Below are 14,819 nucleotides of genomic sequence, written 5' to 3' on the forward strand. Positions count from 1 at the left end.
CCGCTCAGTGGTCGAGTACGTAGAACTTCATACAAATAAATTACAGTATCTTTTTATGTCATGTGCATCACCATCACACCTCTAGCGCCCTCTATGTTTGCCATGTAGCAAAGTCGTATGTGTAATGCAGCAAGACTTTCACATAGCAAATATGACCACAGGGCCATATTTACAATCCGCATGCAATGTGTAAGCAAACGTTTCACACAGAGAAAACCCATCAATGAGCCCTTACTGCGTGTGTGTGTGTGTGTGTCTGATTCACGTGTTCACATATCTGATCAATGAATTGCTCACAACTCTCTGTCACTCTGCTGGCTTTGACTATTATGAATATAATGTATACTAATATTTAACCTCCTGTTAATGCTCTGCAGCTCAAATATTTTAGTGCTGCTTTAATCCTGCACATCTTTTACTGAGTCCTGCTTTCACATGCAGTATTCCTAGTCATGGTTGCATTAATTCCTCTTCCAATCGCCAGACTCACAAAGTGAAGAATACTTTAAAACCTTCAAGAGTTTCAACAGAACATTTATTTCCTCCACATGAGAAAATACTGATTCATTCAGGCAGGTTATTTGGCAAGTGGGTAAAATCTGCAGTTTGTACAAGCGTTAAACTCCTCGCAGATCCAGCATATAAACGGGAACTGGAGCTCCGCGACTTTCTACAATAAATACAAGTCTCTGCGCTCCATGGTGCAAAGACCACAACAACAAAAAAGACATAAGTAACATTGTGTGTATAATACATCATCCTACAGCATTTCATCTTAAAAGCTAAACCATAACCAACCCATAAACTCACAAAGCCCATTCTGTCTTAAAACCCCTTTCAATAGTTTACCTTAAATAATACATCTGATTCGAATTCAACCAATATATAATTGAATTATCTCTATCTCTTTGCTTTCCATAAATAAATTACATTTCTGTGTATCAAAAAATGATATACATAAATATATATTTAACCATAGAGCACTGGCTGTGAATCATACATAACAAATGTGCTTGCACAATTTGACAGCAAGGACGAGCGGAACACGGGACGTCCGTCATCGGGGTTTGTGTTTTTGTTTTGTTTTTTAAAACAAATATGTACAGAAGAGATCTAATTTCTTCATACATCCAGGTGATTCAATTCACAATAAACAAGACCCAAATTAAATTAAGATATTGAATGATAAAAAAAAAGTTCTTATATACACACACACGCACACGTGTCTTAACAATATACAAGAAGTGGTTTGTAAAACATTAAAAAGTAAAAAGCTATCTTAAGAAAATGGCAGTGGTTGACTCGTTTGTACACATCCGCAAGCTGATTCGTTCACTCGTCTGTATTAACTGAATCATTGTCAGAGATCTGAATTCATCCAGCTATGGGCCTTCATGTGGTCCAGGCTCAAAACCACCAGTTTTAAAGTGACACTAGTTTAAAAGCACATCCTCTCCCCACACCCTAGCTTACCCAACCATAAGAAACAAAATAAAGAAACAAACCAACACATGGACTGATTCTTCTTCTTGACACTGGGGCGTCCCCCTCCCAAGCTCTTCCTCACGTAGACACGCACTGTGTGGAATCAGCGAGTGACTCCATCCCCAGGTGAAGCGTTAGCAGCACAGCGAGTGGCTCGGGCCGTGGTGTTTCTACGAGCGACGGTTGTCGCAGGTGGTGTCGTGTGCCAAGGCCGGAGGCGGGGCTAGAGTCCGTACCGCCCTACAGGTAGGCGGAGCCGACGAAGCCGTTCTCTCCGCGTACCCGGCTGAGGTGCATCAGGGCTCGGTCGTAGGCCACCTGCACGGACTTGCGGATGCTGGTCTTACGGCCCTCCATCAGACGCAGCTTGTCCACCGTGTCGTCCACGCCGAGCGGTAGCAGCTTCTCCCGCGGCAACCACTGCCTACAGCCCCAACGACAGAGTGCTCAGTCAAGCAAGCAGACAAATTTTATTCTAACAACCATTTATTCTTGCATTCTTCTGCCCCTGGGGCAAATATGACACTGTTTAAGACAGCAAAGGTCCCGTGTGTTTACATGTGAAACACTGTTACCATAGAGAGCTTGTGTATTTATGTACATATAAACAGAGTCGTATTTATGTTTAACACAGTAGAAAATCACAAACTAAGTGCTGTAAATATATGTTCTGAGGTAAATTTTACAAAATTTTCCCCCAACAGTACACAACACAGACAACAGCTTGGAGCTACAGCACCAGCTAGTTGGAAGACTTCGACATAGAGATTTAAAAAAAGATTTTATAATACAAAATCCTCACTGATAATGTACATTAGAACCTAAGCAACATAGAACCCCTTCAAAGACTAAGCATTTTGTTTAGGACTGACAACTGCAGTTTCACAAACCAGACATCCACTTTTTTCCCCAGAAAACTTTGCAATAAATGCTTTTTAAATGCTTAACTGATTAGAAAACTTCAAGTGCAGACTGACTGTTCATTAGGCTGAGTGGGCCCGCCCTTCTTTAGCAGCTGCAGGCTGCCGTGTAGGAGCTGTTCCCCTGGGGAAGAGCTGTGTGTCAGCTAGCCTTACCAGGTGCGCTTGTTGTCGAAGAAGAGGACGAGGAAGAGCTTCTCGCCGGCCTCCTCCTGCCTCTGTTCGCCCAGACGCAGCACATCCGCGGGAGGCACAGGGATGGGCACTCCGTTGTGAAGCAGACCGTCCTCGGGCATGTCTGGATCTATGATCTACACCCGCCCAGGAACAAGACACGCCCATATTCAAAAAGGTCTGCAAAACCCTATTAGAATTACTCATGCAGCACTACTGAATATGCATTTCCAATTACCATATTAATTTTGTAGCGTTTCAAAATTTTTTACTTTATTAATAATATATTTACATAGTATAATACCTGCATTATGAAATAAAGTGTCTGAATACGTGAATATATGAATTTGTTGCTGTAAGACAAAAAATCTACACGAGCCTGCTTCCTGAAAAATCTGACAGAAAAGACATTCAGTAAGCCATAATTAGTTTCTCATGATAATGAGATACCATGTCACTGACTTAGTACATCATAATTACAACCTAATATCTCATAATAATGAGGTTTCTCATAACGAGATACAATCTCAGTCATAACTTTGTATATCATTAAGAACTTATGACATACTTTATGAGATTATATGTGAAACATTGTAATAATTAGAATTTTCTAAATGTCATGCATAAAAGGTTGAAAATTATTCATGACGAGCGATTAAACACCTTAAATATTCATCACATTAGTAATTACAAATTGTGGCCATCTCAGTTCACTATAGTTTCTTTAGCTATTACAGAAGGAGGAAAGAGTTCTCTTGGATCACACGTGTCCAGCCATCATCTCCGCCCTCCTGACTGTGTTCATCCTAGCTGAAGAACAAGGCCTCGTTGAGCTGAACGCTCTCTGTACAGGCTCCAAGGTCAGACCTTGGGCGTGTTGCACACGTACTGTGTGAAGAGATGTCGGTACCAGGGCTGCAGAAGCTCTGAGGCGGTGTGGAGTCACACTGCTTTCAGCGTCACGCTTTCCCTTAAACCCATCAACCGATTTATGACTCCTGGTCTACAATAAAGCCTAGATCCATTTTTAGAGAGTCACTGTTTGTGCGTAACGGCTGATGCCAGAGAGGTGAATCTGGACAACATGTGGAAATGGTGGAAATCTGACAGGTCTTTCACAATGACAACAAACGGGGGGTTATAATATAATATTGCTCAGGAGACTACAGGGTGCATTATGCCTACGTCTCTATCCATGGTATCTACCCAGCGGTGTGTGCTGTACGTACTGAAACAGATAAATTAGGACAACCCTAGTTGTAAGATTTTAGTGTGCTTTGTCTGGCTACTCACAGAAACATCCTGTGATTGGTTAAGATACGGTTTGAGTTTAATTCCTTTTGCCTTGGATTCTGGTCAATTCCAGCCTTGTTGTCCTAACCTTGCTGCTTTGTAGCTGTTGTTGGCTGTAATGTCTTGCTGCAGGTGTAGTTTCACCCTGGTCCGAGCTGTGAGTTAGGGAGCGGATACAGCACTTAGACTCATGTATGCAGCGGCCTCTAACTTCGTTAAGGACTTGTCTGCTTTTTGTCTAGTTTCCTCCAAAGACACTAGATCTCTAACCCTGCTATGCATCTTTTCCTGCTATTCTCCTCCCCTACCAGCATCCATAAAGCTTGTTTCTATTCCATAATGTGTCTGGCAATTCCTGTGTATGTATCCCACAGAGCTCATAGACACCACCATAGTCAACACAACACCAGTAACCTCATTTACCCACGAAGTTCATCACCAACACGGACCACAGTGACAGGACGACTCTGGAATTCGCCAGTCTGCTGATGTCCAGAAGGCTGATCTCATCTCAGCCCTTGTGTCCCTCCACTCACACTCACGCTACAGGAACATCGGACGTCACGTTCATCCCACTTCACCTCTCAGACCACCATCTTCCATCCTTCTCCATCCTTCCTCCACTCTTGCCCTCCCTTCTCCTCATCTCTCTCTGGACACAATTACCAACACTGTCCTCTCTACGCTCTCTTCGTCAATCAATCTTCCATGTCCTCCCTCCCCCAGGCTTACGGGACCCGTCCCGTCCAAGTGCTCCGCAGCCACTGGAAAGAACTAAGAACTGCAGAGAGGCGGCGGAAGAGAAGATGGACCAGCTCCTCCCTGCATGGCTCGACTCCAAACACAATGCTTAAAGTCTCACCGAAGACAAAACGCAAGACTTTGCTCCGATCTTCCATTTACTGCTCGAACTGCAGAGTCTCTTTCCGTCTTCAAGCATAGACTGAATGTTTCTTGGTGTAAGTTTTAATTCCTGTTTAAGTGAGCCTGTTTGATTGGAATGGCATTAACTCCTGTAGTTTAGTAGTGGAAGGGGATCTTGAATTCTGATCTATCTGTGCTACTATCTAGGATGTATTTCTGAGAACAGATGCAAAACTTTGTAAGTCGCACTGGATAAGAGCAGCTGCTAAATGCCCCAGATGTAAAGGTGCAGACTGGTGCTAAGTTACTAGTGTGATCAGAAGGGAGTGTTCAGAGGCGTGTGTCCTCACCAGGGCAGGGTAGGAAGGGTAACCACGACACTTTGCCCACACCAGGTCCAGTGGCTCCAGTTCTGCATCAGGCTCTAAACACAGCATGTCCACTGAGAAAGAGAAGAACACCACCGCATTTGTTCAAGCACGTTTAGAACTAAAAGCATCTTTTTAGCGCTTCTCTAACGCCAGGGATACGACGTTTTCACACCAGCGTTTGTTCGTCTTACCTGGGCCGGTATAGTCGGAGTCTCCGTTAACAGTCTCTAAAAACGGTACTTTGGCCAAAGCTGGTTTTCCGCGACTTTTTTTGGGCGGCGAAGCACTGAAACCATTGAGAGCACACGTTCGTAACCACTAACACACTTCTGATTGAATCAAGCGCTCAAGGGGTGTGGGAGATGAAATCATTCTCACATTTCTTTTCTGAGTACGGGCGAGAGGCTGCTCTCGGAGTCCGAGCCAGCGTCTCTGAGCTTTCCGAATCCGTTTGTGAGCACTGTGAAAACAAGAAGAGGATGTTTATAGATGAGTAAGGATTACAGGGAGGAGCAAGTCGCAACGCCTGACTGAGAAAACCACAGCTCCAATTAAACCATGACGAGAGACACCATCAAGTCACTTGGTGAAAGCCACAAACTGCTTTTTTTATAAGGCTTGTAAAATTTGATTGACAGTACAGTACATTACAAAGTCTGAGTTTACTGTTAAGTGTGGTGAGGTGTTATTTGTTCCAAATTAGACACTTATTAATCAAGAATACACAATTTGAGACCTACAAAAAAACTGCAGCTAAATGATTGTAGCTGTAATGATTTTTGTTTAGTTATGTTCTCTCTCAAAAACATTTGAGATGCTAAGAGTGCAAGGGCCTATTTCCACCATTATGAGATAACGTATGCAATTTGTATTTATAAACAGCACTATTGTAAATAATGCAATGAGAGAGAAGCATTCAGCACAAGTAAAAGAGATGTGGGTGCCACCTCTGTGGCCACAGTGCACCATGTCAGTGACTCATTCCAGTAGTGTTCAAAATAATCACCAAACCCAGCAGCTATAACGGAATCTGTCTGTACCGCATTCTGTGGTGCAGGGTGGGGTCTTCTCCGGCCCCTGCTGGGGACTGGCGCTGCGGCTACGGCCTCTCTGATTGGCCGACGTGAGTAGTGGCGGGGGCGTGGTCGGTGGGGGCGGAGCCGACGTGGTCTCTGGGTTTGCGGCCGGAGGCGGGGATGCGGTGGGGGTGGGCGTGGCCGTGCTGAGCGGCGACGGGGAGGGAGAGGTCTTGCCGTCCCTGCCACTCCCGTTCTGTAGCCGGCCCTCTCTCTCACGGTGGAGCTTCACTCCGTTTTTCGCTTTTCGGAAGAGGATGGACGTGCGGCGGCCCACCCCCCCGGAGGCGGGGCCGCTCAGCGACGGCGAGGCCAAGAGACCGTTTAGCAGTTTCCCTTCGCTGGGTGACAGCGTGGGCGGGGTGTCCCGTGGCCCCGGGCAACCGTTCTGGGAGGTGACATCCACCTCCGGGTCCACATCGCAGCCACTCACTTTGAGGGGGTCAGGAGGGAGGGTGGAGCAGATCTTGGGGTCAGCCATCATTGGCCGGAGTGTGGGTGGATCTTGGGGTGTGTCCCCAGGAGGAGGAGACAAAGCCAGTCCTGTCGGCTCCAGGGTTGGGGGGGGCGTGGATTTACAATCTTCTGAAAACAAATGAATAAAGGTAAATATTCAAAGATCATTCAGAAGTGAATGAATCAGTTATTACTAAAAGTTCACATATAGCTAACATTTCTAGAACAGTGTAATGTGTGTCCCTGTCTACTGGAAAAAAAGATTACCACCATTCCGCAGGCATTAATCACCAGACATCTCCTCTGGGATTACAGTAATGTAATGTCACCTTTGTCTGAAGATGGGTCTTTCTCCGTGTCCATGTCCTTGTCCTCCTCTTCGTCCTCGTCCTCGTCCTCTCTGGCGTCTCCGTTGGAGAGGTGTGAGTTGCGGCGGTAGCGGACGTTATTGATCTCACGGCGGAGCAGCCGGACGCGGCGTGTGCGAGCTCCACTCGACCGCATCGTCGTCACCACGTCCAGCTTGGCCAGAAGCTCCTTCAGCTGGTCCTCCACGGACATGTGCAGCCGGTTCTCCGGGTTCAGGAGAGTGTCCACTACACGCAAGCACATGCAAGCACACACACACACACACACACACACACACACACACACACAGACACGCAGACACGCAAGCACAGACACACACACACACACACAAGCACAGACACGCAAGCACAGACACACACACACACGCAAACACTATGACTCTGCAACCTAAAGCTATTCAACACAATTTGTGAAATCTCTGTGGCCCGTCTAGCCATGATTAAAACCCTGAACTTAGAAACAATAAAACAACCAAAAAATGGAACAAAACTTTGCACGACAGCCAGAATAAGTTCAGAACCATGAGATCAGGCTGGCAATAAAACAGGGAACCTGGTTCTTTCACAAAAGGCTATCGGGCCCCATCTTCCCACGGTGCCTGTGTAACCTGCGTCTCCACTCACCGTCCTCCAGGGTGCAGCGGTAGTAGTCGTTTTTGTGCGGGGGTTCGGGCAGGTGCATGCCCGTGTCGGGGTCCAGGCCTGCGTTCTGGGCCTGCCGGTGAGCCTGCCGCAGGATGGCGCCCCCTAGCTCACGCAGGCGCACTGCGGCCCGGTGGAAGACGGTGTCCTTAGCGTTGTAGAGCAGGCAGTTAGAGATCATGAGGTTGAAATCGGCCTCCAGGTCGGACAGCGTGACGTATTTGTGTGCCTCCAGCTTCGATTTCATGGTGGAGAAGTCCATGGGCTGAGAGATGAACTCCAGGTAATCTGGTACCTGGGGGAGATCAGAACACCGCAGAATAACAGCGAGCTCTTCTCTGGCACAGAAGACTAAAGAGATTGCTGATGTAATTATGGTTTTCAAATTTTAATCGTTGAAGCTTGCTGAGCAAAAAAAGGGTTTGTTTTTACTTTGCCAAAGAAATTACTATTTTGAACAGACAGGTCCCCCTTGACTAGAGTATTATGCTATTTAAAAGCTCTTAATTAACACAAAACATTTCTCATTTAATTCAATAGGAGTAATTATTCCACTGTTTGCTGTGATAATTGGTCATTGTAAATTATCAGGGATATGATACATTCTCATACGTTTCTAATGTGTTTTTCTTGGCCATATGTTAGGCTATGCAACTACACTGCAGAGCAGAAAAAAGCAGACAGCAACAATTTGAGCTCCACTGACTCTACGTCTTAATTACTCCCAGTTTAAAACTAGTTTGGGCCAGTTTACATCACCAGTCAAAGGTTTAGGCACATGTATGTATTTCATAGTGTTAAAGACATTTTAATCTGCTTTGGGTTTAAATGTGTTACGGTATGTTCCTTCAGGAAAGACTTTGCATTTGAACATTAAACCTTCAGCCTACAAGAGCTCAGCGTATGTGAGAACTTCTCTAGGATCTTAGAACTTCTCTAGGACATGAGACCTTCTCCATGAAGGTGGCTAAGTGTGTAAAGTGCAAAGCAAAAGATGGCCGCTAAAGATAAAGAAACACAGAATAGAATTAATAAAGAACAGAATAGAATTACAAATGTGTTACTTCATTGTTTTGATGACTTCACTGTTTTTCTAAAGTGGGGAAACATTAAAAACAAACAGTGGGAGTGTTGGAGCTTGTCCACTGGTCCTGTACACCTATAAGACGTGAACCTTGTCAGAATGGCTGCTGTCACCATGTCACTGCACCATGCACAAGAGATCTTGGCCAGGCCCACATGTTGGCAATAAGATCCCGAATGATAAAGAAACAGTCTCTGTCAGCACGCTGATGAGTCTCAACACAAGGATCAAGTTTCAACGCCAGAGAAGTAGCCCGCCATTAAACTCATGAATCAGAATAACGGTGATGATCACAAACCACTAGCCATGTCAAAAGAGAGGAACAGAAGCCCACAGTACTGGACAACCAACCACCAAACACCTTCAGTCGTCCAGGACATAGTGTGTGTCAGTGTCTACCATAATAAGAACATGGAGGGTGATTCAGAGGGTTCACTATAAGGCTCTGGTAAATCTCAAGAAGAAAGTAGACGCCATTTGAAACAAAAACAGCCTGTGGAGTTCTGGGACAGATGTGAATGGCAGATGAGATGAAGACCAACGTGTGCCAGTGATTGGCAAAAGAAAAGGACCTTGATTTGGTTTTAGGTCTGTACCCCACAGTACACACGGCCCTGAACACACAGCCCTCACCTCTTTGATGTCCACAGGCTCGGCAAAGATCTGAGCGGAGTCTTTCTCCTGCAGCTGGTCCAGGGTGGAGCGCTGTAGCATGAGGGCAGGGGTGAGCTGCAACGCCATCACAGCGTGGTGCACCTTCACCTATGGGACATGCACAGGACACGGAGATAAGAGCACCGCACACGCTGTCACCACCAAGAGGTCTGACAGGAGACCGGGAGGACTGTGCTATGGCAACACCATCGGGTGCTCAAAACCTGTTAAAACGAGCCCATTGTGCCATGGCAAGCATACGGTCCAGTTTTATGTATCTTCTAGAACTTCCATCTGTAGGCTCAGAGGAACCTTGAAAGCACTGTACTGTTACGGTAATCTGAACTACAACCCCATCAAATGTTTTGGACTTGCTGTTTGATGGAGAGCAAATTATCTGGTTTTTGGTAACAAGAACGTGATTGGCCGCTTCTGTAAGCGCACGATTTGTAACAAGTTGTCAAAGCGGTCCTCTATTTCTCAGTCATTTTCTGTTTACATGACAAGAGTTGATCCGTACATGAGGCGTTGGACACAGTAAAAAATCTGACATGGACGCATTAATAATCTTGCGGGGATTATCGGTCACAGCAGTCTGAGACAGGCCAGCTCGAGGCCGGTGCCCAGCTAAGGCACAGATGCGTGTGATCACAGCTCCGTGACCACACATGCCTTGTAAACAGCAGCGCAGGCCTGACCATCACTCTCACACACCGGCAGAGCTGTCATGATCACGGAGGAGTAGAGTGGCTTCACTGGGAAGCCGTCAGTTAAAGCAGGGGAGGAAGACGTGCTGAAGCTGCTATCAGAAGGCTCGCTTCACAACGCCTGCATCCCAACACATGCACTTCAACAATGTGAAGGAGTTCAGTTCTGGATCGGGCCGCGTTTGGTCCAGATGTGGTGCCGGTGTGATCGGGGCTGCGGTACCTGCTCCCTCTTCAGCTTCTCCCTCTTGCGGATGAGCTCCACCAGGAGTCGAGCTCTCTCCAGGTCATGACGTAACTTCTGCCAGTACTTGAGCTCTTCTCTTACCGCACACACCTTCTCGTCTGGCTCGGTCTGAACGCGCCACACACACATTAAGAAAATAACTTAGATACTTAAACTTCTCTGTGCTAAGTATACACAAAGTTATTGTTGGCACAGTGACTCAGCTGGCATTAGAGTACTGAAGCAAGCAGAAGCCAAATGACTTTAGCCTCGCGTGTAGCTTTTCATGTGTGCACAGAAAGCACGCATCCAACTACAGTTTGAGTGCAAGAATGTCAGACACGGGAGACGTGAAGCACACACACCTGATCCGTACTCCTCTGGGCCTGCAGATGTGAGTGTAACCGGCGGATCAGGGGCACGCCGTTGCGAGACTGTCGCTTCAGTAACCAATAATTGTGCAACCGCTGCATAAAATGATTCTTTCTTTGTATGATAACTCCTTTAAAAACTTTGTTCAACCTGTGGAAAACACCAGATTGTGAGAAAACTTTGAGAGAGAAAAAATTAAACATAAATTGTTGCTTAAATCAACTGCTTAAATAATTAACAGACAGGAAGCATGAAAGGGTCTGATGATGATCACCTGTGCAGAGGTGTCTGTGGTTAAGTGTGTGTGTGTGTGTGTGTGTGTGGTGCCGCTGGTCGGCCCACCTGTGTGGAGGTATTTGTGGCACAGCGACTAGCGGGGTGGCTGCTTTTTTTGATGTTAAGTCCTGCGTTTTCTTCCCTTTCTTCTTCTCTTTCTTCCCACTCTGCTTGGACTTCTTCAGCGGGGGCGTCTGCATGTAGGCGCTGCTCCCCCTGCTGGCCCGGCCGCCCACCACCCTCCCGCCGCCCTCCTCGTCGTCCGAGCCCTCCCTCTCTGGTGGCGAGTGCGTCTCGCAGAACGCCGTCTTCTTCACTGAGAACGTGGTGCCGTTGGCGGTGGTCTCACGCACCGGGTCGATCTTCATGAAGAGCCCGGCCCTCTGGGCGCAGGTGACGTGGAAGGCTGTGTAGCAGTTGGCCTTGTGGCACTGGATGGACGCCCCGCGACCCTTCTGCTTGCAGAGGTAGCACGTCAGTTTCCAGCGGGCCGGAGGGATGTTGTCCACGCCCTCCACGGGCTCCAGGAACACCGTGTTGGCGAAGCACACCTCCGGGATCCAGATGGCGCACACCACGTGGGCCCAGCGCCCGTCGCTGGTCTGTTTGAAGGCGCCGCCTCGGTTGGGACACAGCACGCAGTCCACGGGGCGGGAGGGCGACTGCAGGCAGCGGCGACACAGCCACTGGCCCTCGGGGATGTAGGGCACGCCGTAGCACTCCTGGTGCACCGCCAGGTTGCAGATGTCGCAGAATAGGATGACGTTGCTGTTGAGACACTCGTCGTCCAGGCACACGCAGCAGAAGGCGTCCTCGTCGATGGCGCTCTGCGACGGCGCCTGGATCCTGGACTCCAGGAAGGACTCCTTCTCCAAGCCGTCCATCAGCAGCTCGAAGGTGTCGGCCGAGACGCCGGGCTGGCCCTCCGACGCTCGCTTCTCGTTCACCAGCTCCAGCCAGGCCGAGTCCTCCTCGTCCATGTCGTACTCCGCCTCCGCCTCCAGCTCCTCCGCCGACTTCTCCATGTAGCGGTAGTACGCGGCGGGAAGGGGCGGGGCCTCCGTCGGCACAAAGGTCTCCAGCACCCTGAAGGTGGGCTTGGGCAGGGGACAGTGGGCGCTGTGCTGGTGGGAGGAGTTATGCTGCGAGTGGGCGTGTCCGTGTGAACCGGAGGATGTGTGCTTAGAGTCCCTCTTCCTGCCCTTATGGCCGACGGCCCGGCGAGCTGGGCTGGCCACGCTGGCCGCCGATGGCTGCTCGCTGTTCTCTTTGTTGCTGTTGCACTCGGCGATGTCCTGGGCCATCATCTCGTCCTCGGTGATGATGGCCAGCGCGTCAAAGATGCTGATCCGATGCAGCCGGCCGTCCAGGTCCACCTCGACCATCTTCTGGGACTGAGCGTAGGTCAGGGTCTCTCGCGTGGGCGAAACTTTGAGCCTGTAGGGGGAGGGAGGGCGTGTTGAGGTCGCCCCCCGACCTCCACTGCCTGGAGATGCAGCATCGGCGCTCCTGGCCCCCCAGCCCCCAGCCGGACCCCCCCTCCTACGTGGCTTCCTCATGGACACCTCTGCTGTGCAGCCACGCTGAGTCTGGACCTACACGCAGACACATAAGCAAACACAAAAGCATCAGTACAAAACCTGCTCAGGTGCCAAAGTACCATGGAAGCATTGCAGTTTAGCCTTTTACCTGCTCAAACAAGACGGGGCTGACCACTACAACACTCGCTTTTTAGGCATCCCTGCTCTAACGTAAATCTTCCTTTTAAACTCTACTTCCATTATAATAAGACATATTAGTATTATGGCTGGTTGTTTATGTGTGAAAATGTCCGAGCTCTCCTGGCATTATGGATTTAGACCGTAAACGGACGGGAACATTTTCAATGTAAATAAGTGTAAAGTCATGTGCCTTTAAATGCGGTGCGCGCGCTCCTCGCCGGAAACGGTCACTCGGGACATTCACACAAACATTATTCACTTAAATTGACTAACTAGCCAGCAAGCTAACCGTTACCGAAACCGAATTATACACAATAAGAACTGCGCATAAGCTTTTATTAAAAGGGAAACTGTGATTACTCATCAAAAAATGACTGATTACTCGAAGTTATCAATATCATTAACTTTACTTAGGATGTCCCCAAACTTAGTAGCAAAGTAGCTAACAAAGACAATTAAACGTACAAACTAAAAATATTAACAGCGGGGTAGATAACAATAACTGTCACCTGTAAATTACACAAAACTACAGAGCAGTTTGTTTATGGATTAATCCCATGCACGTCGCCAGCTAACCAAGTGTGTTTTTATTTTTACTGTCTCTGGGGGCGGGACTTTGATACTATGCAGAAGGCCTCTAGCGCTTCGTCCTTTCATCGCTTAGCGTGTTAATATATTTCGTGATTGATATACATCTCTGGTAATATGTTACTTTGGTATCAAGTGAAATACGAACTTTGATTCATACGTCGAGAAAGTTATATGGAGTTTTTTTTGGAAATGATCACTCAAGTGAGACCGCCGCCAAGAGCTAGGAAGTTTTTCGGCGTAACTGCAGTTCAATACCCAATCAGCGTCCTTCGTGCCGTGCGCGAGTCTTTATTTAACCAATGACCGACGAGCCAAACAGATTGTTAGGTTGCGCGTTCTCATTTCCAGAACGAAATGTCAGCCATATTAACAGTCTCAACAGAACTTCAGATTGAAGTCGGTCAGAATTGTCACCTAAAACTCAACTATTCGTCTGTGACAGCAGCACAGCGAAGCGTCTTTTCAGTGTCCTGTATATAAAGTTGTGGCAAATTTAAAAACCCTTGTTGGGGCGGGGAAGCCATCCCACCGCAAACTATCCTTCGCTGCTAGCTATGTTGCTAAGTTAGCGAGGTAGCTAGCTTTTAAGCCCCAGACAACAAACTATCGCCGTCGCGTGAGCACGAGCCGCTCGCGCTGTTATTTTCGCGGGCTGCTGTCGGTCCGCGGCTAGCTGGCTGGCTAACCGGCGGCTGGTACAGTCTGGCGCACGACACACTGAATTTCGCAGCAAAATTCAGTGGTTAAGTATTCCACACACCGCCGACAAGTAACGAGTAAAAGACATTACCTTGTTTTAAAACAGCAACTCCCCCAGTCGAGCGTTTATCTCTCGCAGAACCCTTTCGCGCTCGTTACCTACCACAGGCTTTCACCGAAAAGCCGGTAAAATTCGCTGATAAACGGCTCCTGCCCCTCAGTTTTCCATGGTGTACTCGCACAAACGTCTTCACTGGACTCGTGAAGATGGAGGCATTTGCTTACACACACTAAATGGCATACAGTTCAGTTCGAAGCAGAATTTTTATCGTAGTTTCTCTAACAGAAAGAGAAGGCAAGCTAACTGGCTATTTTCAGCTACAAAATGTACCGACGTTGCCTTGCTAGATAGTAGCTAGCTAGCTGATACAGTGGGAGAGAGCGGGGCTTTCAGTCAAGATAGTATGAACACGCCCCTTCAGAGAAAGCAGGCCATCCACATCGAAATTACGTACAATAATGTAACAAAATATTTATTTAACACACAATGGAGAAGAACTTTGTATTGGCGTCCACCCATCACGCCATGTACATCAAACCCTCTTCCAGTGGCCACTGTTCATGGTAAAGGTGCAGTGGTTGCTACCCTTTCTCCACAACCTACTAGCTAAACTGCATGCAACTATTGGTTGGCAACTGGAAACTTGCACTCAAAGATTTGGCCGGTAAGCACAGGGGCGCTGCATACCACGAGTTGGTGCGTAACCGCAAGCCAAAAGCAACATGATAACGTTTTTTTATTGGTTCTATCAAAAATAGAACTCTCCCGGCATAAGATAT

At 47.7% G+C, this 14,819-nt stretch overlaps 1 protein-coding gene across 3 annotated transcripts; it reads right to left on the reverse strand.

Annotated features, from left to right (window-relative positions):
- Positions 1-513: 513 nt before the first annotated feature.
- Positions 514-14,413, reverse strand: brpf3b (bromodomain and PHD finger containing, 3b). 3 transcript variants are annotated; one of them, XM_077004156.1, is made up of 13 exons: positions 14,071-14,413; positions 11,035-12,563; positions 10,686-10,842; positions 10,318-10,449; positions 9,367-9,495; positions 7,632-7,944; positions 6,969-7,235; positions 6,148-6,765; positions 5,486-5,567; positions 5,299-5,393; positions 5,087-5,178; positions 2,562-2,716; positions 514-1,909 (listed from the first exon to the last, which is right to left on the reverse strand). In XM_077004156.1, exons 2-13 carry the CDS (start codon positions 12,525-12,527, stop codon positions 1,726-1,728), a joined length of 3,717 nt encoding a protein of 1,238 aa, XP_076860271.1. In that variant the 5' UTR covers positions 12,528-12,563; positions 14,071-14,413; the 3' UTR covers positions 514-1,725. The 3 variants fall into 3 exon arrangements, with proteins under 3 accessions (XP_076860271.1, XP_076860269.1, XP_076860270.1); XM_077004154.1 differs by having other exon boundaries at positions 6,148-6,768; XM_077004155.1 differs by lacking the exon at positions 14,071-14,413 and adding an exon at positions 12,658-14,034 and having other exon boundaries at positions 6,148-6,768.
- Between the last annotated feature and the right edge of the window lie 406 nt (positions 14,414-14,819).

This window comes from Brachyhypopomus gauderio, chromosome 4 (genome assembly GCF_052324685.1).
Source record: "Brachyhypopomus gauderio isolate BG-103 chromosome 4, BGAUD_0.2, whole genome shotgun sequence".
Lineage (NCBI taxonomy): Eukaryota > Metazoa > Chordata > Actinopteri > Gymnotiformes > Hypopomidae > Brachyhypopomus > Brachyhypopomus gauderio.

What these genes read in the sequence shown, in the direction of transcription:
- brpf3b (XM_077004154.1), bottom strand. Translation starts at nt 12,527, where the DNA reads ATGAGGAAGCCACGTAGGAGGGGGGGTCCGGCTGGGGGCTGGGGGGCC. An exon ending in AGCCTGTGGACATCAAAGAG is followed by an intron (nt 7,945 to 9,366) that starts GTGAGGGCTGTG and finishes GATCTCCCCCAG; the next exon opens with GTACCAGATTACCTGGAGTT. An exon ending in CCGCTGCACCCTGGAGGACG is followed by an intron (nt 7,236 to 7,631) that starts GTGAGTGGAGAC and finishes GCTTGCGTGTAG; the next exon opens with TGGACACTCTCCTGAACCCG.